Source organism: Lygodium microphyllum, chromosome 15 (assembly GCF_053477565.2).
Source record: "Lygodium microphyllum isolate KBCC chromosome 15, Lygodium_microphyllum_v1.1.10, whole genome shotgun sequence".
Taxonomy (NCBI): Eukaryota; Viridiplantae; Streptophyta; class Polypodiopsida; order Schizaeales; family Lygodiaceae; genus Lygodium; species Lygodium microphyllum.
In genome coordinates this window covers 144,852,653-144,879,169 of record NC_141149.1, presented here as the reverse complement: position 1 = coordinate 144,879,169, position 26,517 = coordinate 144,852,653, and the positions used below count along the sequence as shown (strand labels likewise).

General features: G+C 41.6%; 1 protein-coding gene across 4 annotated transcripts in view; it reads left to right on the top strand.

The window, feature by feature from the left end:
• The window catches only part of LOC148025178 (nucleoporin (DUF3414)), a 210,872-nt gene that overhangs the window by 55,831 nt on the left and 128,524 nt on the right, over positions 1–26,517 (top strand). For 3 of the 4 annotated variants that reach the window (XM_087694951.1, XM_087694950.1, XM_087694949.1), the window contains exons 13-15: positions 4,544–4,745; positions 6,967–7,089; positions 21,595–21,708. In XM_087694951.1, the coding sequence (XP_087551077.1) occupies positions 4,544–4,745; positions 6,967–7,089; positions 21,595–21,708 (439 nt within the window). The remainder of the gene's footprint in view (positions 1–4,543; positions 4,746–6,966; positions 7,090–21,594; positions 21,709–26,517) is intronic. The other variant, XM_087694952.1, reaches the window with a different exon arrangement.

Here is a 26,517-nt window from a genome sequence, read left to right as displayed (position 1 = left end):
AAGGAGGATTTACATGCTTATGCTCTCAATAGCCCCCCTCAATGCCCGATGGCATTGGATTACAAAGCATGATAGGATGCCCCTCCTTAATACACAATGAGATGTCTTTATAAATTAGGCTACAAAGATGGTTATAGGTAGAGAGGTTACAAGACTCAAAAGAGTCGATCTTCAATTGATTGGGAGGCAAAGTTAGCCTCCAATTCCTTTGGTGGTTTTGGAACACTGGGACGCTGGTAATATGCCTAGCCTTTTTGCATTTATTGTATTTCAATTTTTATGGGTACTTCTTCTAGCAATTACTTACAATATGCCCTTTTTTATTAGAGAAAGAATACTTTGTTGAAACTGTATAAACTAACACTTGCTCAGGGGAAGTAGATGTTGAAGTGCCCTCCTTATGGTTCCTCTTCTCTTCATCTAGGCATGATTGGATGGTACCTTCCAAGCTGGGATTTGGTATGCTTGTTAATGTTGTTATAAGAGTAGGAAAAATCTTTTTGACGGTCTTCAAAAGGAGGATAGCAATAGCATTAGGTTTTGCTATTGGTACTTGTATGGAAGCTTGTTGGGCCATAAGCGCCTTCATATGGGAGATAAATTTTCCTAGATCCTCCCCTTCATTATATTCTAGGCTGAAAATTTCAATTTGAGGAAAAGTTTGTGAATTTTTTCTATGGGCACCATAGTGTTTTTCCAACTCATCCCATTTGGCCTTGATAGTAGAGTGCTGATCTATATGGTGTATTAAAGATTCATCAAGGTGGAGCATGATAATAGCCTTAGCTCATTGATCGTCTTCCACATCATTTGGGTTGGAAAGATTAACAGGTCTGGTCCCCGTGATGAGAGGCGAGTAACCTCTTTTCTTCATATTGTATTTGATAAGCACTTGCCATGGATGGAAGTCATTTCAATCAAATTTTCAGGTTTGTGGACGAATGTCAGCATAGGCTAAGGCCATAGAAAGGTCTTACTCCTTGCTAAGTGCAAGTAGTAGTGTCTAATTCTTTACAATAGGCTAGTAATAGCTCAATGCCGGCAAGTTTAATACAAGATGTTTTAGACAAGGCGAGCAAGTATTTGTGTGCTTATAAGTGGACACACAAATATCATAAAAAATGGAAGAGGCTTGATAGGAAGTGGTTTACTGATTTAAGCTTGCTGATTTAGAGAATCAAACCATAGAATATCAGCAATTAGAAATATGACAAAACACTTTAGTATTAGTGTTAACAAACACTAGTTGAAAGCTTAGTGTAATGCTTGACCATAACTGGAATAGTCGGCCTCAATGTACTCGACCTCATCAATGAAGCTTAGCCGAGGGTCTCTAGACATGGAATGCACTCTGGATGAAGTGCTTCAGTGATTAAAATCACTATTAATGATAATAATAAAGAGAAAAAAGCAAGAGTGTCAAGCTTTCAAGCTTGTGGCTATGGCTGCCACAAGGTACATAGTTAGGGAGCCCTTTCATACGAAGATAGCCCACTAGGGGGGCTAACGATGCCCCGTGGTAGCCGCCCACATTGTGTCCTTATCAGCATGCGTCACAGGTCGAAAGTCGTTGCCTTCAAATGTCCCCTTGTTTTGGAATCTCTGCGATGCTGCAGTTCTGCGTAACCAATGTTGGTGTTTGAGCTGATGACTAGGTGTGTCTAGGGACGGGGAACAATCTTCCAGAAGACAGTGTACCAAAATATTGCCTCCTTTGCTTGCACCAAGTCCACCAAGGTCAAGAGGTCAAGCTATGGCTAAGGAGATCAAGGGATAACATGAAGAAGATGAAGGCTCATGTGCACTTAGTGATGGATGATGCTAAAGGAAGTTGAGGAGATCAGAGATGACTCTGATACCATGTGCAAATTCAGAGTGAAGCAACATTGAGATGTGCACAAGAGGGAGAGAAGAGCTCAAAAGGACAAGAACAAGTCTTGCTTATTAAGTTGCTTATGAAAGTACAACTTGGGTCACTCTCACTCATTAGTTGATGTAGATCCATGGGTTGTTTATATAGCCCCAAATGGCTAGGGTTAGGGTGTCCCCTTTCTCTATGGACCATTCACATTCAGCTACCCTTATCCCCTCCAGGATAAGGAGGATTCACATGCTTACACTCTCAACATACCTGTGTGGAATCTTTCTATCATAGATTCATTTCCTGCCCATTGCCCAGGAAGATCTAGTCTATGCTGTTTGACATTTGGAGGGCTGTGGTGGGTCTGTCCCTCTGTCCATCAGATTGGTTCTTCAGCAAGGCAGAATATCCTACTGCGGCACAGCCACATATGAAAATATTATCTCATTTTCTGAGATTTTGGGGATGTTGGCACAATTGGGTCACCCAATATGCTTTCATCTTGGATTCTGCCTCCAGGGCTCAAAGTCATCTTCATTAGCAGCTGGAGGCATGAGAGGCAAGGAAACTATGGAATTAGAGTGATAAAGTACCTAAAACAAGGCCTTAATGTTGTTTGGCTCTCATATAACCCCAAAAGGAATTCATGCTTAATTCCATGAAAAAAATTCCCACAAGGGTCAATTAGACAAAGGTCCCAGAAGTTCAATAAAAAGGGAGCAAGGGTCAGGCCATTCCTTGTCCCCCTGTGATCTTTCTTCCAGCCAGTTTGGCTCCAGTCACCCATTGCCAGTCTCATTAGTCTTTAATTCCTTTGCTGGCTCGCAATGTTCTGTGCTGCTGCACATTCCTATCCTGCAGCAAAATTCTGGCTCTAGCAGCCCATTGTTGCTGCATGATGACTCCCACGATAGTAGTAGCTATTCACGCTGCTGCCACATCCTCGACAAATGCTGCTGTAATGGATCAGACAACCAAAATACAGCATTTTGCTGCATCCACAACTGCTGTTTCTCCTGTTGGTGCTGTTTTTGACACTGTGCATGTTGCTGTCCAGACTGCCTCATCATTAATACAGCTGCGGACAGCTGCATTTTCAGCTGCCTAGGTGGTGCACTGCCCTCCTTTGGTCAAATGCTGATCCGCAGCCCTATTTCAACATCAAATTGCTGCCTGGCTGCTCGCATCTGGAATTTATACGAGTGATCAGTATTAAGGGCATTCATAAACATTGCACAACTCTAGCATGGGACTTAAAGTCAGGGTGCTGTTTCTCACCTCATAATTGAATATCTTGCTCAAACTTCCAACAACGACTAGTTCTTCTGCTTTCTAAGCTACCAAGACCTATGAGGTGCCCTCCAAATTTGGTTGTGCTGTATTCAGGTGCTTGCTCTTCAATTATCAAACCCAGTGTGGGGCATAGTTGTCAGGTACGAAAGGTAGGGTACGATAAAATACGGTACTAAATGGTACCTTAAGATTTTATAAGGTACGGTACGATATTAGTATGAATAAAACTTGACTTGATTATTTTGGACTAAAGATAATAGAATAGATATTTCAAGTCTAAATAGCAATGCTATTAGAGTATATAAAATGAATACTTGAGGGTAAACTGCCGAAACCTAATGCTGTATGCGCAACATGTGCTACTACTACCTACAACTTACAACTACATAGATGGGAGTGGATACATCATACATTAATGATCATATAAATAAGAGAAGTGTGGGCTTGAGAGAGAGAAGGTTGAGAGAAATTGTTTGAATGTCAAATAACCTAATCTCATGGGAGAATCATATTAATATAAGGAGCATTTACCTCATCCCAAAGTGCAGTTCGAATAGGAAAAGATGTATCCATTAAGTTGGTACCTTATGGTACTAATACGTAAGGTACGGTACCTTAAGTATGGTATAGTATGAAACCTTTCGTATGTGGTACTAGTGCAACTATAGTTGAGAGAGAGAGAGAGAGAGAGAGAGACTTGGGCGAGAGAAATAAAAAAGAAAGAAGAAAAAAAAAGAATTGAGAAAGAAAAAAAGAAAGTTGTAGGCTTGAAGGAGAGTGGCGAAAAAGTTTCTATTTTTTCGTACTAAATTGTCGGATATGTACCATACTGTACCATACAGATCAGTTCGTACTACGTATGAAGACAACTGTGGTGGGGGGTAAACTAAATTTTCTTGAGCATACACCTACAAAACCCAAATCTCCTGTAAGTTCCCTGGCATAATACAAGACATGCATGTTGCAACCGAGATGTGCAAAATGCAGCCAAAGGAAAGAATCTTTGTGCATCAGAACTTTCTAAATTCGTTGTGCACAAATGGCTTTTGATTGAACGCAGTTATCATGAAGGAAAATCCTAACAAGTGCTGTGCTGATAATAGCAGGATGTGATATGGCTTTGTTATTAGCATAGTTGATTGTAGACAGCTGTAGTGGTGTAAACATTTCACCTCTGGGTGTGCTTTTTAGATTTCCAGTACAAGATGATGGACTGTAATATGTCCATGTAAATGCGCCCTGAAATAATTTGGCAATCAAAACTGTGGATTTGCAGCAGCTGGACTGTCTCCTGTTACTGTTTTGACATCTTCTTGAGGTTTTGCATGTGCCCTCTTGAATTCTTTATTGAAGGATGAGGTGTTAAAGGTGGATGTATCGTTTGTGCAGGTTTGGCTTCCTGTATAAAATGAGTGATGTTGCATCACCATACCTACTCTGCATGACTGGTTCACCTATTGAAGATGGACAGTCGATAGTAACAACCTTACCTTTGGAAGTTCCAGGTGCTTCAGGTCTGATCATACCTGCAGGCACCAATGGACACATTGTTAAGGTCATGGATAAACAAACTGTTATAGCTCGCTGGAAGGTAATGTTCTTTAAAATAATTGAAATACACTCAACAGTCTCCTCAATGTGGCATTATCCCAAGTTTTCATTTTCCACATTGTGCCAACATTGAAAAGTTGTTGTGGTGGTCTAGGAATTCAAAGAGAAAATGATCCATGTGATTGTTCTGGTCAAGGAGTTTAAAGAGGAAATAATTCATGCCATTATTTATTGTTTCGCAAAAGTATGCAAAACAGAAACTACTTGTCTATATTAAATTACTTATTCCATGGTCTATACGTCTTGTCCATATATAGAATTAATACCCTGATAAAGCAGCGCTCATAGATACAGTGTAACTTTGTGCAAGTTTTTGGAAATGCAGGGCCTAGTAAATAGCTATTTGAGATGATTCGAGGCACTTGGTTGAATATATCATTTTTTGTTTAACGTGTGGAATCAAAACATATTGCTACAAAAGCAACTACAAAAAACAGAGACAAATATCTACAGATTTGACCTTTCTGCTAGTAGCTTTCTTTCCGTAAGGGTCAAGCCAAGTCAGATTTTTAGTGCTTAAGCATTTTTTGCCCCAAGGAAAGAATGCTGTTGTCAGTTAAATTGTAAAGAAATGAATAATTCTTGTAGAATTGTACATGGGAAAATTTGATAAATGGAGAAAACTTGGTGTTGAGGTTAGTAGCTCTGCAGGTTATCTACCTTGTACAGAAGTTGCGCACATCTATTTGGTCGTCCCAATTAATCTCTTTGTCTGAAGAAAGCAAGGTCATATGGCTAGGGAAGCCTCTTGCTTCTTCCTCATCCTGTCATACCTTGGAGCTTCCCCAAATGGCCTTTAAAAGGGAGAGATGATGTCAAGACAAATGGCCGAGATAATCTTTGCTGGAGTTATCTGCTCCTTAATCAGTTGTTTGCTCTCCTGTTCCAGACATGCCATACAAGAATGCTAAAAGATGGCTTGCATCTCAAGGGCTGCCTGTTGTTTATGAGAAATATTCAGAACAAAGTCGCCAGTTGTAGTCAGTTCTGTCAAACTTACTGTCATTTTACCAAATACCATTTTGACGGATTTTGGCCAGATCTCCTAAGCTGAGGTGCAATCCTTTGGGCAATGTTTCTGTATTTCTGTATGGTGGCCAGATCTAAAGCAGAGTTCAAGAAGATCACCTCTTGCTGGCTATGCCATGAGCGTACTGCCAGAGCTCTGTAGGTCATTTGCCTAATGAAAGGGTCGCTTTCCTGGGCTCAGATCCTGTGCCAAAACCTGATTAGAAAATGCCAGAGGTACATTAGCTGTCTGTTGCCAACGGCTGAAAAAGGGGACTGCTTAGGAGGATTCAAAGGTTCATGCCAAATCACCCTCGTTGGAGTCTCGATAAGGATATCCTTTCTTTATGCAGAGTCTTAAAGATACATTGAAGTTGGATAGCAATGGTGAGCATTAATGTATGAATGTCTGCAGAATTAGTTTTATGGTTAGAGAGCCCTTGGAACCTGTTCAATCTGAGCGTTTTCTCAACAACTTGCTTTAGTTGCACATGTAATCTACTGCCCCTTTGGTTGCAACACTTCTACTAACAAGATCTTAAGCCTGGAAACACTGCAACCCACTTGATATGTGGGGAATGAGGATCTATTGGGAGATGACAATGGTGAGAGCTCATTGTGCCTACTTTTCTGAACCCTTGTCAGTCTGTATAAAACGGTTTGCAAAAAGCTCTCATTGATTACATGGAAAGCCTTGTTCTATTTGTGTTAGTGTCAAGTAGTAATACATTGGATCTTAGCTAATGACAGCAAGCCAAAGGAATTTACTCTTGAGGAAATAATAAACATTTTCATATTTGAGAAGAAAGCTAACATGACGATCAAACATCTTGTCCTAGCATATGATACTAACAGTTCCTTAGAGAAGAATATGTTCAAGAGATAGATTTCAAGGTTTTTATTCGTTGACATGAATCAGTTTGGTGTCATATTGGTGAATTATAGTGTGGATGTTACATGTGACCTTTTGAATTATTTACGTGTTTCCAGTGATCCGTGACAGCTAGTATCATATTGTGGCTACATTAGAGAGTTTGGGAGACCATGGCTCATATATTCTAAGCTCTTAAGTGAAAACCTCTGCTCCTTCGCATTAGAGGTCATTTAGAGTCCCAGCAACACAGGTTTGGAAGAGTAGCTGTTTTTCTTTCTGACGAGTTTTCTCACTCTGGTTGTTTATCATATGAATGCAGTGCAAATATAATGCTCTGGCGATCCTTTTGGCTTGCTTAATGGACTCAAGTTGTTTGAGCAATTCATGGCCGGAGGTTGAGACAATTGTTATTTTGTTGCATCAGATGCTTTCCTCTAACAAGGTAAAGCATTGAAGTGTTACATAAGTAGCATGCTAGTGTTTCAAATGAAACTGATTTAGTTTGAGATGAGTATACTGGACCATGTGTTTAGCCTCTGCTTCTTCACTACGAATATTTTTGTGCACCCAGCTTTTGCTTTGTACATGTGCACTTTGCAGCCAGGAATTTCAAAGCTGTTCCATGAAGGCTAGAGAAGCAAGGGTATGGCAATGAGGAGAAAAACAACAAAGATAATGGTCTCTTTTTTGAATGAATGTCTTGGGGGTGGGGTAGGGGAAGCACACTAAATGAAACATGCATGGAATAGGCAACATTGCAAATTCAATAAGTTGGCTTCAGCATTCCTTCTTCCTTTTAACTTTGGCTTCCATTGCTTTTATAAATGAGATCCTGATGTTTGTGCCTGCTGTTTTTCCCTTTTTTTGCGGCATGGGGAACTGGTTCAAAATGCCACATGAGTTCTTTGATTCTCCTCCAAAATGGCTTACATTGCATGTTCAAGCCATCTTGGTTAGAGGCAGCAAGAAACGACATCATACAAAGTCAATCATTCACCACATCTTATATACAAACAATTTCTGTCTTTGCAATGAAAAAAACTCCCCTTGGTTCTTGTATGTGAAAACAGGTTTTAAATAACCTGCTTAATGGATTTTTTCACAACACATAGAATCAACTTGCTGCTTTGGCATGGGCCTGTATTTTCACTAGAATATTTGTTCAATTCATAGTCGATTGATTGGGTAGAAGGGCACCCATGTAGTTTGCCTGCAAAGCAACAAAAAAATGGCCTTCCAATGGGAGACAATCCAATTCCTAAAGGCTGTATATTTGTGCAAACTGCATGGGGAGTTTGGAACCAAGGTTGTCTTTGCTGAATATATTCAACCACAAGGAAGCTTTTCTTGCAAGCGTGTGGTAGTTGGTGTTCAAGATATTAGACCTGCCATGCAGATTTGTGGAGCTCAATCTATTTAGTGAATCAGATTTGTGTCTATTTTCTCATTGTAGTTTTTCAAATAATTTGAAATGGCCATGAGTATAAAAGCAAATCTATTCACTTTTCTCTAAATCATAATCAGAAGAAAAATTAGATATAAACCGTTATACTGGATTGCACTATTTTGAGACAAACATGCGGATATGATGTTGATAACCTCCAATCTTCACCATGCAATTTGGAAAGTGCAGCTTTTTCATAGCCACAAGTTCAACAACTTTCTTACGTCTCAGTTTTCCATAATAGCTCCATTGTCATGGACATGAAAGTATCACGTTTAGCTTTGGTCCACAATATTGAAGGCAATAAATACCATGCATACCATGATGAGAGATTACATAACTCTCAGTTGAACATGCAAGGGCCAAGTAAATAGCTTCAAGTAGTGCATATAACAATGCAGTAAGAGAACATGCTTGTCCATTAGATCAACCTAGAAGAGGATAAGGCATTGGAAAGCAGACATTGTGCGGAGTCTTGTTTATACATGCAATACAGGACTTGCCAAAATTGTTGTCAAATCCCTTGTGACGCATAACATCAGCAATAGTCCCATCTAATGGTATCAAATGCCTTTTGAATATCCAATTGTAAAAGAACTTCTTGATCTGTATACTTGGTATGTTCAATGCCTACGTAAACATTCACAATGTTATGCATGATCTGTGTATGAGGCATAAAACCATATTAGCGCAGGCGTAAACCATTGTATAATTTTGGAGCAATATGTATGATTAACATTTTAGAAACCAGCTTATAGACAACAGGTGTAAGTGTCATGAGATGCGGATCCAATCATCTCTCACAAAATTCCTTTTTTGACGTCATTCCCAGCAAACCTTGCTTCCATGAACATGGCATATGGTCTGTTTTCCAAGCCTCATTTATCATCCACAATAAAATAGGACTAGGCAGATGCCGATATTGAGCAGAGAATTCAACTCTTAGCCCATCCCATCCTTGGGATCTAGAATGTTTCAGCTTGCATAACATAGCATCAAGTTCATCCTGTGCATATTGCAATTCCAAATTAGCTGCCTCATTCATAGAAGCAATAGGATGCGCAATGTTGAGAAAGATAGTTCAGGCTGCAACTTCATTGGGAGAGGGGGGTTTTTTTTTTGGGGGGGGGCAGGGAGGTTTGGGAGCTACAGTTAAATCAGTAAAATAAGTGTGAACCACATCATTAAGCTGTTTGCTTATTCTCTGTCAATTTACGATCCTATGTAACACACAGTAAAGAAGGCACATCCTTCTAGAGGTATGAAAACTCTTGAAGAATGCTTGGATGAAGAACCTTTATCTTGAAGGGGTTTTTATGTGGCGCACGATTGCCACTTCCTAAGCTTCTGCTGATCATTATTAGTGAAACTCTGTTTAGTTGCATGAAAAGTGGATTGCTCATGTAATAGATAAAAGTTGCTGCTAAGCAAGCAAAGCGAAGAACTGCATTTGAGATTTAGCATTGGCGAACCTTAAATATAAAGCCACCATATATGGCCAACCATATTGATGAAGAAGAAGAAGAAGAAGAAGAAGATGATGATGATGATGATGATGAGCCCGTTCTTATCTTCTTGGAAGATATGTACAACTGACACTTTTGATTCATCACATTGATGAGTAATTCAGCCGTTATGCGCGATGATCTTCATAAGTGGTCATCAGCCTGTTCTTATCGTCCTTATCGTCTTGGAAGAAGAAGATCGCTGCAATGATCTTCATAAGTGGTCATCAGCCCGTTCTTATCGTCTTGGAAGATATGTACAACTGACACTTTTGATTCATCACATTGATGAGTCAGCCGTTATGTACAACTGACCTTCATAAGTGGTCATCAGCCTGTTCTTATCGTCTTGGAAGATATGTACAACTGACACTTTTGATTCATCACATTGATGAGTAATTCAGCCGTTATGTACAATTGACACTTTTGATTCATCACATTGATGAGTAATTCAGCCTTAATGTTGTCACATCATCAACATCAGCCTTTGCGAAGAGAAAACAAATGACCTGCTGCCCACTACTTTGCACCATCATTAGCTGCCCTCACAAACTTGTTGGTGATTGCACACGCGTCTTGACTCTCACACACATCTTGCCTTCTGATTGTCCCATCGCTTGCCTGACGTATGAGCAAATGATTGTGGGTGGTGCTTAGGTGTATTCTCCTCCACTAAAATTGCAGCTTTCCCTAGTCTCATAGCTTCTTGGTAATCTAAAACAATAGCTAAAAGTCTTCACCAAACTAAGACCCATGCAACCATATTGCTTCATGCATGGGGTAACCTTGAAAGTTGAGAAAATTTTGGAGCTCCTTAGTCCTTTCTCCATGTACCCTTCTTGTACCTATGAAGCAACACATTCTTGCACCAGCAACTCTTGAAGCCGACATCTACACACTCTTGTTCCTCCTCATCTGGGGTTGTGGTAGGATTAGGTCCATGATACTCCATAAGGTCACTTACATGAAACATTAAATGTCTCCTTCACTTAGAGTTTAGCTCCAATCGATCAATCACATCACTGAGCTTCTAAATAGTGATAAAAGGCCCTTTCTTTTGAGGTGCTAGCTTAGGTGAAAACTCTTGAAACTATTGGAAATACTACTTTTAGATCTTGAGATAGCACCATTGACCTTCCTGAAAGATCAACTCATGTTGTTGTTTGTTAGCCTCCTTTTGTTGTTGCCGCGTCCATTGGGTATTCTTGTGAACCTGTTTTTACTACTCCACATCCACCATCATGTGATAAGCCACATAGTTTTTAGTAGAGAGCTCCAAAGCATGGTAGAAGGTATTGCTAAGGGAGTGAACATAAACTATCTCAAATCGGGTTTGCTTGTTGGTAGAGGTGTTGATCATATCATTCATTGCATACTCGACCAATGGTAGATATTCCTTCCATGCAGCTTGATGATCGTGACAATAGTAGCGAAACATGGCAATCATGGTATGATTAGAATTCTTCCTTTGCCTATCTATCAGTTTGTGGGTAAAGAGCAGTATAGAATGCTATATTTGTGCCAAGGACATAGAATAAAGCTTTTTGAAACCCACTAGTGAACTTTAGAATCACAATCAAACATGATCCTCTTTAGCAAGCCATGTTCTCAAAAAATCTTTTTGAAGAAAAACAATGCAATCTCTGTCACATCTTGGATTTGTGTCAATCAACATGAATTGCTTGTTGAACCTGTCCACCATTGTAGAGATGACATCATTTTGGAACCGCTTGCTTGTTGAAAGGCTGGTAACAATATCCTTTGAAATCTCGTTCTAGGGAAAATTTGGAATAGGTAATGGTTGTAGCTTCCCTACCACCTTGTGATGATTGGGTTTTGAGATTTGGGATTGTGTGGCATGCTCGATAATAGGTGCATCATGTGCCTCCTGTAGTACAACGGTCATGTAAGATCGTGCAGCAACAAGATAAAGCCTGTGACAAAAATACATCCACCCATTCTTTAGCACATAATTTGAACGAGGACTCTGCTTGCATTTGCGTATCTCTTGTCCAAAATCTAGATATGGTTGATAGAGCTCCATCATAGGAGAGAAGAATTTTGACTCCATGGAAGTAATTACCATCCTAATGGCTCAATGCATTTGCTAATCCATTCTCTTGCCTCAATCTTGAAAGTGAATTGAGACAAGAATTTGCCAGTAATGCAATTAGTGAGGATACATATCTAGTTGTGATTGAGTGAGAAAATAATATAGAGCTTGCTCAGTAAACTTGATACGAAAATCTCACCTGATCAAATAGTCTCTCTATTTCTTTAAGGCATGCACAATGGCCAAGAGTTCTTTTTAAGAGTGGAATAATTGAACTAAGCTGCCTTGAGGATTTGACTCTCGTAAGCCACTAGATAATTATTGTTGTTGCAGCACCACTCTTACACTACATCTTGGTATTATAAACCACCACAAAATTGTGAGATTGAGAGAGGATCGAAGCTCAGCATAGAATGTAGTAGACGGTGCGAGAGAAGCAAGACACCCAATGCAATAGACTGAAAGAGTGTAGTCTGAAAGTACAAGGTACAACCCTTAAATCTTAGGGTTATAGGGGGTGTTCACACCCGAATACGATAAGTGTCCGTAAGTGTGGCCCCAGTGTCCTACTGATCATCGACACTCCTATGTGAGCATAGACGTAAGTGAGGCATAAGTGAAATACCCAACAAACCCCCCTGGAGTGGAGAGTGATCAAGAGTACAAGGATCATTCGCCACCAAAGGAGATCAAATTTAAAGCATTGCTAAATGCTTCAAATTTAAGTGAAGATGTTTGCCACATTACTGGTGATAGGATAATAGACAAGGCTGATATCACCTACATGTAGCCTCTCTCTGACAAAGTGATAATGTATCTCAATGTGTTTCGTGCGTGCATGAAACATTGGGTTCTGTGCCACTGCAATGGCACTCTGACTGTCAGTGAACAAAGGAGTAGGCTTCGTAACAGATACATCCAGAGTAGCTAGCAAATGTCTAATCCATACGCATTCAACTCTGGTAGTGAAAGCTGCGTTGTATTCAGCTTTACATGACAATTTAAAGCATTGCTAAATGCTTCAAATTTTAGTGAAGATGTCTGCCACATTACTGGTGGTAGGACAATAGACAAGGCTAATATCACCTACATGTAGCCTCTCTCTGACAAAGTGATAATGTATCTCAATGTGTTTTGTGTGTGCATGAAACACTGGTTTCTGTGCCAGTGCAATGGCACTCTGACTGTCAGTGAACAAAGGAGTAGGCTCCGTAACAGATACATCCAGAGCAGCTAGCAAATGTCTAATCCATACGCATTCAACTGTGGTAGTGAAAGCTGTGTTGTATTCAGCTTCACATGACGATGTGGCAACAGTGGATTGTTTCTTGCTAAGCAAGGAGATGCAAGATGAACCAAGAAAGAAACAATTGTCACTAGTGGAGTGACATGAATCATAATCACCAGCCCAATCAGAATCATTGTAAGCATGTAACTGCAATGGTCCCCCCTTGGCATATAGCAATCCAAGAGATCTAATATCCTGGAAGTAACAAAAGACACGCTTAACAGCTTGCCAATGTGACATACGTGGCTGATGCATATATTTGCTTAGGGCTGAAATTGCAAACTGTATGTCCGGCATAGTGTTGCATAGGTAAATAAGACATCCAACCGCTGGAGCATATGTGTGTATATCAAACAAATCAGTGTCATCATGTAATGACAGCTTTAGTCTAGGTTCCATTGGTGTACAGACTGGCTTGCAATCCTGTAAGCCAAACTTCTCAAGAAGTTTACCAATGTATCTTGACTGTGAGAAACCAATACCTCTAGGATTGTGTATGAACTGAATGCCCAACTAATAATTCAAAGACCCCAAGTCTAACTTGTCAAAAGTTTGCTGCAAATTTTGTTTGAATGCTGAAATTTGATCAGCATGTGTCCCTGTAAGCAAGAGATCATCAACATATAGACAAATGATCAGCATGGGTCCCCCCTCTTTACATACGTAAAGGGTAGACTTAGATGAGCTGTTTATGAACACTTGGCTAAGCAAGAAGGCATCTATCTTTGCATACCAAGGTCTAGGAACTTGTTTCAAACCATATAAAGCTTTTTTTAGCTTGCAAACCAAGTGTTCCGATCCCTCAATTGCAAAACCAATGGGCTGCGGTACATATACTTCCTCATGAAGTTCCCCATGTAAAAATGCAGTTTTAATATCCAACCAATGCACAATCCATCCGTAATGGGCAGCCAAAGCAACCATAGACCTGATGGTCGTCATTCGGGAGATAGGAGCAAATGTCTCCTCATAGTTAGTGCCTTTCTTCTGTGCATAGCCTTTAGCTATAAGCCTTGCCTTATATTTGTCAATGGATCCATCTGCATTTCGTTTCAGCTTGTAGAGCTATTTTGTTCCAATGGGTTTCTTCCCAAAAGGCAAAGACACTAAATCCCATGTTTGATTTTTAGTGATAGAATCCAATTCAACTTGCATTGCTGCTATCCAATGCACACTCTGTTGTGCATCCTCAAAACATTCAGGCTCCTCATCATCAAGTGTGCTTGCTGCCATAACAAACTCCATGGTATGTGCAGTATCATACATACAAGCTTGCCTTCTAGTACGACCAGCCATGGGTGCATCCAGATGACTATCTTTCATAGTCTGTAAATACCGTCTAGGCTTTTGTCTTGCCTCTTGATTGTGCATAAGCTCTTGCTGAATTTCAGTTTCAGCACTTTGCTAAATATTCAGATCAGCCAATGGCTGATTTTCTGCATTTTCCAAAGGAGCAGCTGGCTGAACATTGAGTTCACTTGCTGAAACTCCAGCTGAATCACCAAATGTAATGGGCAGCAGCCCTTCAAATACATCACGGGCAGCGTGATATTTGTCTAAACCAGCAAGGAACAATTCTGATTTTTCATCAAATAGTACATCACTACTGACAAACACCCTTGTAGAGACAAGATCATATAGTCTATAGCCTTTGCTTTCACTACTATATCCCACAAAAATGCATTTGATAGCCTTGTTATCCAACTTTTTTTGGAGTACCTGTGGAATATGTGCATATGCAAGACACCCAAAGGTACAAAGTGTCCAATAGAAGGTTTCTGGCTGGTCCAAGTCTCAAAAGGTGTAATTTTCTTTAACACTTTGGTGGGGTATTTGTTCAAAACATGGCAAGCACACATGACGGTTTCCATCCGAAAATTGTGTGGCAATCTCTTTGCTTTCAATATACATCTGGCCATCTCCATGAGTGACCGATTTTTCCTCTGCAATCCCATTCTGCTGTGGAGTATAAGCACTAGTGTACTGATGGACAATGCCCTTTTGCTTCAAAAAAGAATTCAGCATAGAGGACATGTATTCCCCCCTCGGTCCGAAGGGAGAGTCTTAATTTTACAACCAGATTGGTTCTCAACAAGTACAACAAAAGCCAAGGATGCATCATACTTTTCTGACTTTTTTACCAAAGAATAGACCCAGCAGAATCGTGTAAAGTCATCAATAAAAGTCTTAAAATAGTAACATTCTCCCAATGACTTTGTTTGCATAGGCCCATAGACATCTGAATGCACTAAGTGCGATTTAGTTGTTGCTCTAAAACCAACCTCATAGGGAAATGAAAACCGATGCATTTTTCCCAAAATACATCCTTCGTACAAGTGCTTAGGAGGTGTCTCCATAAGAGGTAATCCATCTAGTATCTGTGTACGCTGTCAGAGCATCAAGCTACCAAAGTTGATGTGCCCCATCCGAGCATGCCATAACTCTGTCTCTATCGTAGCAGGAGTAAGAGTGGATGCCAAGTACGTTGACTGATCAACTGAAAGAGCATTCAACTCATATAACCCATGACATAAAGTGCCAGTCAAGACCAAAGTCGTGTTCTTTGTCTCTCACCATGCATATGTCATCATCAAATGTGACTAGCAATCCACAACGTGCCAAAGAAGAAATAGAGAACAAATTCTTCTTTATGCCTGGCACAAACAAAGCATCCTGTAGGCGGAGAATGGAGCCATCAATGGTTGTGAGTACAATCTCCCCAATACGTCTAACAGAGTATGATGCATTGTTGGCACACTGTACAGACTTGCCAACTGGAGCTACACCAATAGAAGTAAACAAATCTCAGCGAGATGTAATATGCCTAGAAGCAGTACTATTAAAAAACCAAGTGCTTGCATCTTTAGTAGAGCTAAATGCTGGATTAGCCCAAGAAGTGTTGTAACTGAATGTGTAAAAGCAATAGTCCGTGTCTGGAACAAAGGACGTGGACTCAATAGCAGTGGAAGGAGCATTAGAAACAAACATTTCTGACTCCTCCTTGGCGATGTGCTTTCTGCACTCAGTGATGTAGTGGCCTGGCTTCTTGCAATAATGGCATTTTCCCTTTTTGGCTTGCGCTCCCTCTTGTTTTTTACTTCCCTGTGAGATGCTAGAAATCCCAGAGCTCTACGGAGCATTCTTTACTTGGTTGCCTTTGCCCTTCAATCTAGCCATAAAAGACTGCTGAGAGGCTATGGCATCTGTTGAGAAACCCTTCACCCTTCACCCGCAGTTTGTGTTTTTGCGTTTCTGCATTTTGTGTTCAGGGTTTGCATTTGGGGTTTGCAGCCCCAAAAAGGGGCGCCATCCTAGACTGACTGTGTCTATTAATAGGCCACTCTCTCACTCATTCTTCACGGCTGATTCATTCAGTCTGTCACCTCTTCTCTCTAGCCTCTCCACTACCCTCACATCCCTTCAGGAGGACATTGCGGGTCGTGGTTCGTGGTTGTCTTCATCATCTTCCTTGTGCTACGGCACCGTTGTTTCCCTGTATCACATTCACTCCATGATTCAGAACTTCATCATTCCATTCATCAAAGTTTCTTCTCTCTTCTCTTCTTCTCTCCATGTTTGCCGAGTTCACTCCGTGTTCCTCTCCGCCAACCCTACTCTCTCGCTGGTACGTCATCTTTTGACATGGTATTAGAGTTGGATTTGCTCACCTAGCAGTGAAGATCCTTCACTCCAGTGAAGGCAAAGACCGGTGGTGGGTTCGGCATCCACTTCTCTTCTTCTTCCGTTGCATCAAAATCTCGTTTTTGCAGATTTCAAGTATTTCAGCTTGCTGCCCACACCCCAAACGCGGAGGACATCGCGGTCCAAGCTGGCCATTGCTGTCTAGAACAGTCAAGCACCTGTTTCCAACCTATCACACACAGTTCGGAGCTGATTTCGGCATATTGACTGCTGCTGCTGTTTTTTTCTTGCGTTTTTAGTCTTTCTCTCTCCTGCAGGCTGTTCTGCCTGCGTTTTTAGTATTTCTCTCACCTATTGTCTACGTTTTTAGTATTTCTCTCTCCTGCAAGCTGTCCTACCTGCGTTTTTAGTCTTTCTCTCTCCTGCAAGCTGTCCTGCTTGCGTTTTTAGTATTTCTCTATTGTAGGCTGTCTTGCTTGCGTTTTTAGTCTTTCTCTCTCCTCACCTACGTTTTTCTACTGGTTGCAATCTCTTACTACTGGTCACATCCTCCTCCCATTGGCAATTCACTTCTAGCCCTTCCATTACCCTCCCACCCCTTGAGGCGGACATTGCGGTTCGTGCTTCATACTGCCCTCACACCCCTTGAGACGGACATTGCGGTTCGTGGTTTATGGTGGCTGACCTCTTCCTTCTTTAGCGAGGCACACTGGTATCCATGGCTTCTTTACCAACAGATGTCCAGACTATTGGGTGCTCCTACTATGGTATCACCGGACACACCACCGATGCTTGCCGACTTCGACCTTTGCTCCCCACCCCCCTGGAGTATATGCGTCTTCCACCAGGCACCCCTTGTGCCACCTCTCCTTTCTGGGCCACATAGATCATTCTACATGGGCTATCAGAGTACTATGCTCAAGGCAATAAGATGCATCCGATGCGCACTAAGTTCTTTCGAGCACATGGAGGATCGATTGGCGCTATGACCTCTTGGAGATCGTCGCAATGTCAGCGGCAGTCTTCTCCCACTTATTTTCAGGTACAGTGGCTTCCACAACCTACGGATCTACAGTCCACTCCATCGAGAGACAGTGATTGTTTGATACTGTCTCCTCGTCAGTCTGCTCCTTCGAGAGAGAGTGGTTGCTCGACGACTCCTTTTCTTCGGCTACCCAGTCTGCTCCACTGAGAGACAGCGATTGTTGCCCACCTCTTGCTCATTCTGAGCCCCACTCTTTCCCACATTCGACTCCTAAGGTTCGAGAGGCCACCTCTGGGAGCTCTTCGGCACCCCAGATATCTTTTTCGGCACGACCGGCGGCACTTCCTTCGTCATCAAACATTTGGGAGTCCGTGATCCATGAGTTTTTGGATTCTCTATCCACTTCAGAGGGGGATTCAGAGGGGGATGCTATTTCTTTGCCCTCAGAGGGGGCATCTACTTCTTCGACTTCAGCGGGGGCCTCTCCACCTCCCACCTCAGAGGGGGAACCTACTCCACATGAAGCTGTTCACCCATCCTCTACTTTCTTGGGGTGGCTGTCTTTGACCAGTCATCTCTTCTTTGATACCCAGGATCTTCAGGTACCACCTAGATCGAGACATCTGACGTTCAGCCGCGACTTGGTGACGAGGCCTTCGTATTCCTTCAAGCATGGATGCACGGAGCTGGTGGCTTCTCTCACGAGGTTGAGTTTTGGATTCTCAAGTTCACTTTGTCTACTGTTCTTTACTACAGGTTCCCTTTCCGATGGAAATCTCGGATCTTAGGGATCCTCTACCTCTTATGCATTGCATGTTTTCATCATCTTTGTACTAGGGCACTTCAGCAAGTGAACAATTTTTCCACGAGAGACACTGTCCAAGTGGCACCTGCTGCATGAGCATTTTTCAGCCTGTAGCATTCCATCTCCACCTCACTCTTCTCTTGTTTCCCTTTTTGGGCCTGAGAGGGGGTGTTGAGAAACCCTTCATCCACAGCTTGTGTTTTTGCGTTTCTGCGTTTTGCGTTTAGGGTTTGCAGCCCCAAAAAGGGGCGCCATCCTAGATTGACTGTGCCTATTTATAGGCCACTCTCTCACTCATTCTTCACGGCTGATTCATTCAGGCCGTCACCTCTTCTCTCTAGCCTCTCCACTACCCTCACACCCCTTCAGGAGGACATTGCGGTTTGTGGTTCGTGGCTTCACCCTTCACCTACAGTTTGTGTTTGTGCGTTTGTGCGTTTTGCATTTAGGGTTTGCAACCCCAAAAAGGGGCGCCATCCTAGACTGACTGTGTCTATTTATAGGCCACTCTCTCACTCATTCTTCATGGCTGATTCATTCAGTCCGTCACCTCTTCTCTCCAGCCTCTCCACTACCCTCACACCCCTTCAGGAGTACATTGCGGTTCGTGGTTCGTGGTTGTCGTCATCGGTACGTTATCTTTTAACAGCATCCACACCACTATTTCTTCTTATTGCTCCTCTTTTGGAAGCAAACTGACTAACTGAAGAAAAGTTATCGGCTGTGCGGAAATCCTCATGATGAGGTTTAAGGCCATATAAAAAGCCAAGTATGAAGGAGGTAATGAGTTCAATGTAGTGGATATCATTTGTGTATCTGAATAGTACTTATCAACATTCATAAGTGTTTCACGCAAGTCTTGAATTTTGTTCAAGTGATCGTGAATAGAATCACCCTCATCCATTTTCAATGTTTGTAGCTCTTTCTTTAAGAAAGAGATGCAAGTCTTATTCTTACTTGCAAACATCTGCTCCAAAGTTAGCTAAGCTTCTCGTGAAGAAGCTGTTGAACAAATATGGGGGATATAGGACTGCTCAACTGCCAATGCAATCAATGACAAAGCTTGTGCATCCCGTGTATCCCATGCTTTTTGAGCTGCTGATCTTTGGGGAAGTGGTTGAAGTGGAGCAGGCTGAGGTGCCCATTGTCCACGTCCTCCTAGAGGAGGAGTAGTTGGAGCCACAACTCCGGGCCTAACTTCTTCTCCACTGACATTATCCCAAAGATTTTTTGCCATAAGCACATTCTTTATCATGGACCAAAGTGAGTAGTTGTTACCATCCAGTTTGTCCTCCTTCAATACATAGGTAAAGACATCACCTCCCTGATTTGCCATGATAATCAATTACCAAAAGAAGCAAAAGAGTAATATCCAAGCTGGACTAAATTGGAAATCTCAAAATTTCCAGAAATTACAGGAGATAACTTGCTGCAATTAGTACACTGAGGTGCACTATGTCAAAACTGTACACAGTCCAAGGTGCATTCAGTGTTAAGCAACACTGTATTAGTAAAATCCCCAAAATTTATTGCCCCAAATTTGTTCAAAACAGTCTATCACTGATTGAGATTGCAATATATGTGCCAATGTTCGCAAAAAAGTCAAAAGCTTCAAAATATTTGATAAAATTGTCTAAAAGTTTTCATTAATCATGTCTCTGACACGTGTTCAGAATTCTATGCCTGAAGCCCTCTTGTCCAGAGATGAATTCTGGAATGAAAAGGCAGAATTAAAAAAAAAAACATGTGAAATCAGTTGATTACTCAAGTTGGTGGCCACAGGCGCAAGTACAGGTGCAAGAAGGGACAGGCGGCACAAGTACAGGGACCAGGTGGCGGCTCAAGGACCAGACGGTGGCGTTGGAGACAAGCACTGGCGGGGCGTTCGGCAGTGTGGCGGGTGGCCGTTCTCAGGCGCAGACGGCATGCACCTGAGATTCAAGCGGGGAGACGTCTTGTATCTGGCGACACAGTGCAGGGCATAGGGACGATGACGGGCGTTTAGTCTGGCGGGCAGCGTTGCCAAGACGGGGCCACAGGGGCGTGTACAGTAGACCAGCGTGGTGCAGCACAGGGCCTGATGGGTGCAAGATAAAGTGCTAGGTACTGTAGGCAAGACTGACGGGCTATCTGATGCAGGTACAGGCTGCAAGCCGTGGTGAATCTGGCGAGGATAGTGGCGATAGGGGGCAGAGTTGAACTGAGCAAGAATTGTGCTCTGATGCTGAGTAGAGCTGAGCTAAACTGAGCAGAACTTGAGCTGAGCTAAACAAAGCCAATGCTTTGATACCAAATGTGAGATTCCGTAATATTTCCTCGCAATAAAAGTTAGTTGGTTAGTTTGAAAGTTGGTTAGTCAGTTACAAATAAGATTACTAACTAAAGACTAAGTAAGGTAAAAACTAACTAACGTTAATAGCTAATAAATTTTATTTAATTAAAAATATATTTTAAAATAAACCGAGAGTCGTAATGTGACATTTTTCTCGGATTGATAATGACTGTAGCCACCCTTCACAGAGGTTACAACGGTAACGAGACTTATGAGCCATATTAATCACTAGTTATTAATGTATATAGTTTGGATGGTCCAAAAATATTAAATTTTTGGGCAAAAAGAAAACTAGTATATTTTAGATATTATCCTAAAAAGATAGAACTGAAAGTCATTTAAAAGAAAAGACAAGTGATGTTTTAGTTAGTTTTGGAGATTTTATAAAAAGAAAAAAATAAAGAAAAGTGATTGGAAAAATTGCGCGTGCTACGATCGCAATCTACAAGCAGTAGATAGCACTTTGAACAAAGAAAAGGAGTGAACTGAGAGCTTTCTAAGCAAGTGTCTTGGGGTTTTACCCCCCTTTTGGAGCCAATGCAACCATCAGATTTATGATCTAAGCATCAGATCATTGAGTCTTCCAAGAGCCCCTCCACTCTTGTTCTCAGCCTTATCCCCTCCTCTCTAATTCATTATAAATATGAGGCATGGGGAGGCACAAGGGAGCAAGAGATCGGAAGAGGCTGCGAGAGAGAGGTAGAGAGAAGGATATCCCTCCAAGAGAGAGAGAGAGAGAGAGAGAGAGAGAGAGAGAGAGAGAGAGAGAGAGAGAGGTTACTCCGAGAGGCTGCACAATTCCCTCTATCTCGATCCTCGACTTAACCATCTTCTCTTACGCTCTCCCATCTCAAATCTATTCCGTCTTCTTAATCTTTTGAGTCTACTTGCAGACGATGGCCTCCAAGCGAAGAATGTCGTGTGCGGATGGCAATTCTACAACCAACAACGAAGCTTCGGGTGAAGGCATCACTGTCAATCCAATTGCGGTACTAGTCGTAAGTAAGGTATTTCTAAATCGATAGATGCTTGCTTTGATTCTCTCATGAGATACGTTAGGCTCCGTACTTTGTTGTGCTAGAATAGGTCATTAAAAAGGATAAATCACATCTCAAATATTCAAGTATGAAGTTTGTGAATTTCTTGTAGGGGAGTTAAATTGCACCTAACTGCTATGCGATGAATCCATGCATAGCATAAGCAGCATATGGGACTCTAAAGTATTGAGCATCAATGAGTCTTTGATTAATCTTTACCGAGGACAATATTGTTTAAGGTTCACAAATGCATATAGATGGTACATACATGGGATAAATTATGTGAACTTTATATCAATGACATGCGACTCCTTGCCTTAGGAGAAAGGAAGATAAAGCCAGGATAAAATGTTGCACAGTAGGGAAAGGCTAAAAGATAAATGTCACTTAGAGAAGAGGCATAAATGCTCTTGCTAGATTGATTAATTCACATTGGAATGATAGGACTTACCTCGTGTATAGTATTTGAACCCTTAGTATATGCCTTAGCCAAAAGGAGGAAATGTTAGGTAAATTTTACTCTTTGGTCCCAAGGGGGAGAGTGAATATACGATAAAATTGTTATTGCGTCTATTCTTGTATTGTTTGGGAAAAATCCAATTAGTTTTATTGGTTGATTGAACAACATCCTAAATGTTTTTCTTTCAATCAATTGATTGTTGCATTGTGATTTGGATAAATATTCCAAGGCTTGTGTTGATGGCAAATGCATGGCAGGGGTTTGTAATGGCAAGTTGCCATGGGAATAAATGAATGTTTTCCTAGAAGATGATATTAGGGCTGATTTTCTTGATTATGCTTGATTCTTAATTAGTTAATTAAGAAAGTATGTTTGCACGGGTAGATCATCTCCAAGATCGCACCGTGGATTATCCCAAGAGGGCATTGCTCGATTCACGAGCCGATGGTCGAGTGGTGAAAAGGCCAACCACAGATGTTGTGTCTCACGCCTAGGTCGCTTGGGGTCAGTGAAGCTCTGGACACCCCCTTATCGAGTTCAGAACAGAGTTGTAGACTGCCGTAAGCCCAACGTCTGGAGGTATTGAAAGATCCTATTCTAGATAAAGGATGGAAATTTTGGTGCCATGTGATTTGGACCGGGACTTTTGTTGGACAGAGGGGATACATAATTCTCTTGTATGGGCAGGAGACAAAGATTAACTTGAAGTTAAGTTAAGGAACTTTTGTCAAAAGGATTGCTTGTTTTGTTTTTGTGTCTATGCTGTAAATTATGCGAACGAATCCTGTTTCCTAAAAGGCTTAATTAATGAAGCTGATTTTAAATGTCGCACATAAATGTGGTAGGACCTAATTAGAAAACTAAAGCTATCAAGGGAAGCGGGTGGACGGAATCCTCGACGGGTCCGTCCTACGGCAGGGTGGTCCCAGAGAACTGGGAGGCTTCTCACAAGGATTTATCACCGTTTGACCTTTAGGTATTGTTAAGTTAGAACCTGATTCATGCCGTTTTAGGGGGCCGGAATGGGACTATGCCCTACGGGTAGAGAGGCTGAGCAACGCATTCCTCTCCTTTCCCATTCTCCTTGAACCAAGTGCGGCATGGGTCTACTTCGGATTGGATATCTCTGCGTAAAGTAGGATGTCCAAAATCCGATGCTAGAATGTTGTCAGGAGACCTTGACCCATATTTCAGGTCGATCCTAGTGGGTTCGGCCGTGAACGTTCCGTTGCGAGGCGGACTCGGGAAACCCTAGGCGATAAACCTCGGAACATTTCATGGGAGTGCCGGGCGGCGACGCTTAGATTCGTTTTCGATGGATCGGTAAAACGTGCTTAGATAGCCAATAGGCGGGCACGTTACAGAGTGAGAGAGGATCAAAGCTCAGCACAGAATGCAGTAGACAGTGTGAGAGTGAAGCATGACACCCAATGCAATAGACTGAAAGAGTGTAGTTTGAAAGTACAAGGTACAACAATTAAACCTTAGGGCTCTAAGGGGATGTTCACACCCGAACACGATAAGTGCCCCTAAGTGTGCGACATAAGCACATACGAAATAAGACAATACTTTTGGGGGAAAAACCTCTCGTACCGAGAGTAAAAAGTGCCCTAGTGTCCTATTGATCACCGACACTTCTATGTGAGTGTAGGCATAAGTGAAATACCCAACAAAAATGTCCGTTGAGATTCCACAATCTCAACACAAGATTCGATGAGTAGATAGCTTCAACTCCTTGAAAGCTTGGTCCATCTTTTGCGTCCATGTCCATTGGAACTTTTGTCATGTGGCATGTGTAAGGAGCAATGTCACCCATGCATAGTGCTCTAAGAACTTGTGATAGTCTATACAACATTGTGACTTCCAAGAACATGCACATCTTTGAGGCTTATCTAAGACAAGGCCACTCCATGATTGCCTTGACCTTTTTAGGATTCGTAGAAATCACTCCCATTGAAAGGACATGCCCCAAATAAGAGACTGATATCATGTAGAATTCCTTCTTCTTGTTCAGAAAAGTTGATTCTCTTGCAATAATTATCGGACTCTTTGCTAATGATCATAATGTGCCTTTCCAGACTTATTGGTAGATCAATTTATAGTGAGAGAGAAGCCCATGTGTCAAAGAGCCATGGCCACCTAAGATCACATCGACATTGATGAGAGGAGCCACCTTCAAAGTATCACGCACCTTGAGATCTTCTATATGGATAGCTACATCCTTTACCTCCTCCCTTAAGTGGTATTTCTCAGCTTTGGTCTTCCTCTTATGCCGAAAAGCTTGCTCCACAGTTTGTGCCACATTGGTAAGTATTGTGTGGAGATGATATTTCTCAACAACTAGTCTTGGATCAAAATTCTAGATGCTCCACCATCCACCAAGCAAAGTGTTGGATGGTTCTTGAGAGCATTGCTTGCATGACCACAAGATCATGACACCCCAAGGAAGAAGAGTCCACATCTCCCAAGGCTGCTATCTTCAAGGGAGAAGCTATGACGAAAGGTTGCAGCCGTCCTCACGGTTTTGACTTTTGTCTTGGAAGTTTCGTCCCTTGCGTCAATCTTGTTGGGTAATTCTTGGAAATATTCCCCATCTATTTGCATGTGAAACACTTGTTCTCTTGCTTTAGCTTCCTTTGCTCCTCCTGAGCAATCTCCCTTAACTTGTCTCTACTATTGCGATCTCGTTTGTACTTTTCTTTGCTCATGGTGTGCCTATTCTTTGTGTCTATTGTGTTCTTGTCCTTAGCCTTGCAATTCACTTACTTCTCTTGCCAAGCTGAGATCTTCAGCCTTCCAATCTTAAAAACTTCTCTACCATGTCCTAGGACAATTCATTGCGAGATGACCCATCATCCTGTAGACAAAGCATTGCCTTGGGATACTTGAGTAAGGAACTAGCTGCATGCGGTATCCTTCTTGATGGAAAAAATCTTGACACTTGGAGGAAGGCATCGATAGAAGCAGTAGGGCTGATAGCCCTAGTGATGGGCATAGAAGAGAGCCCTTTGAAACTGCATTAGTAAAGGTCCTATCCTTCTTGATAATGTGGTCCAATGTGGTGCGAATTTGGGATATTAGGTATGAAGTGCTTATGACACCTTGGGAAAATCATGGTGATAACATGGTACTGAGCGAGGATTCATCCTTGCCCTTGACCAATTTCTCAAAGTGGGTATCTGAAGACTCAATGGAACATGGAATGGTGGCAAGCACCACCTTTGATTGCTTGGGGAGCATAACAATCGGAAATGTTAGAAACATGTTTTGTAAGTTTCTTTCAAGAGGTGGTAAAATAAGAAAGACAAGCTTTTTTAATAAAGGAATTTTTAATAGTTTTAACTAGGGAAAGAGGTTTTGAACCTGTATAGAACTTTCTCTTAAACAAAAAGAGGCCAATTGAGCATAAGTGATGAGATATGACAGTCAATTGAGAATAATATGTTACACGTCCATGATTCTTTTTTTGACTTATGTCAAAGTTTAGTCTTTAGACATGCTATACTATAATCTAGACCTCAAACATTATGATTCGTTCATATCACACAAAGAAAATTGAGATAAACATGTGACATAGCCCATGTACAATATGGAATGGATGAAGCTGCAACATCATGATTCTCATTTGAAAACAAAATTACAAAATGTCAAGTTGCAGAATCAGTCACGATATATCGTAGAGAACTCATAAATGAGACTAAATTCATATGATGAGTTCTCAAGACAAGAATAGCTACTAGAGTCACAGAGTCCAATATCTAAACGAAATCCCAAACAAGTCAGTCTCTCACCCAATATCCGAAGCCCCCATGAGTCACTACTCGGACTCAATGACATCATCACCATCATCACCATCATCATTGTAGAGTCCAATAAGTAAACAATCCAGAAAAAGTAAGTCTCTCATCCAAAATCCTGAGCCCTCATGACTTCACTTCTTGGACTCAATGCCATCATCATCATCATCTATTGGGAATAAAGGGCTACCGTGCCTTTTATTTGTGCTTGGGTGTGACCACACCCTTAGCACTTGTACTTTACATGTAACTATCACAAAAACCTAAAAGAGGTATAACTCATTGTACCCACACATCATGCATCTCTCTCACACTCACTCTCTATTACCACTCACTCTTTCTCTCTCTCTCTTTGGCATTGCCATAGCTGAACATTGCATCTCCACTACGCACCTGTCTCTACAAACTGGTATTAGAACTGAAGGTCTTCCTGAATGTGCTTCTCAGAGCCAGCCCAAGCTGTGCCAACAGCAGGTCGTCAATTTGAGTCAGGTGCAGGGTGCAGGCGCATGTCTCAGGTCA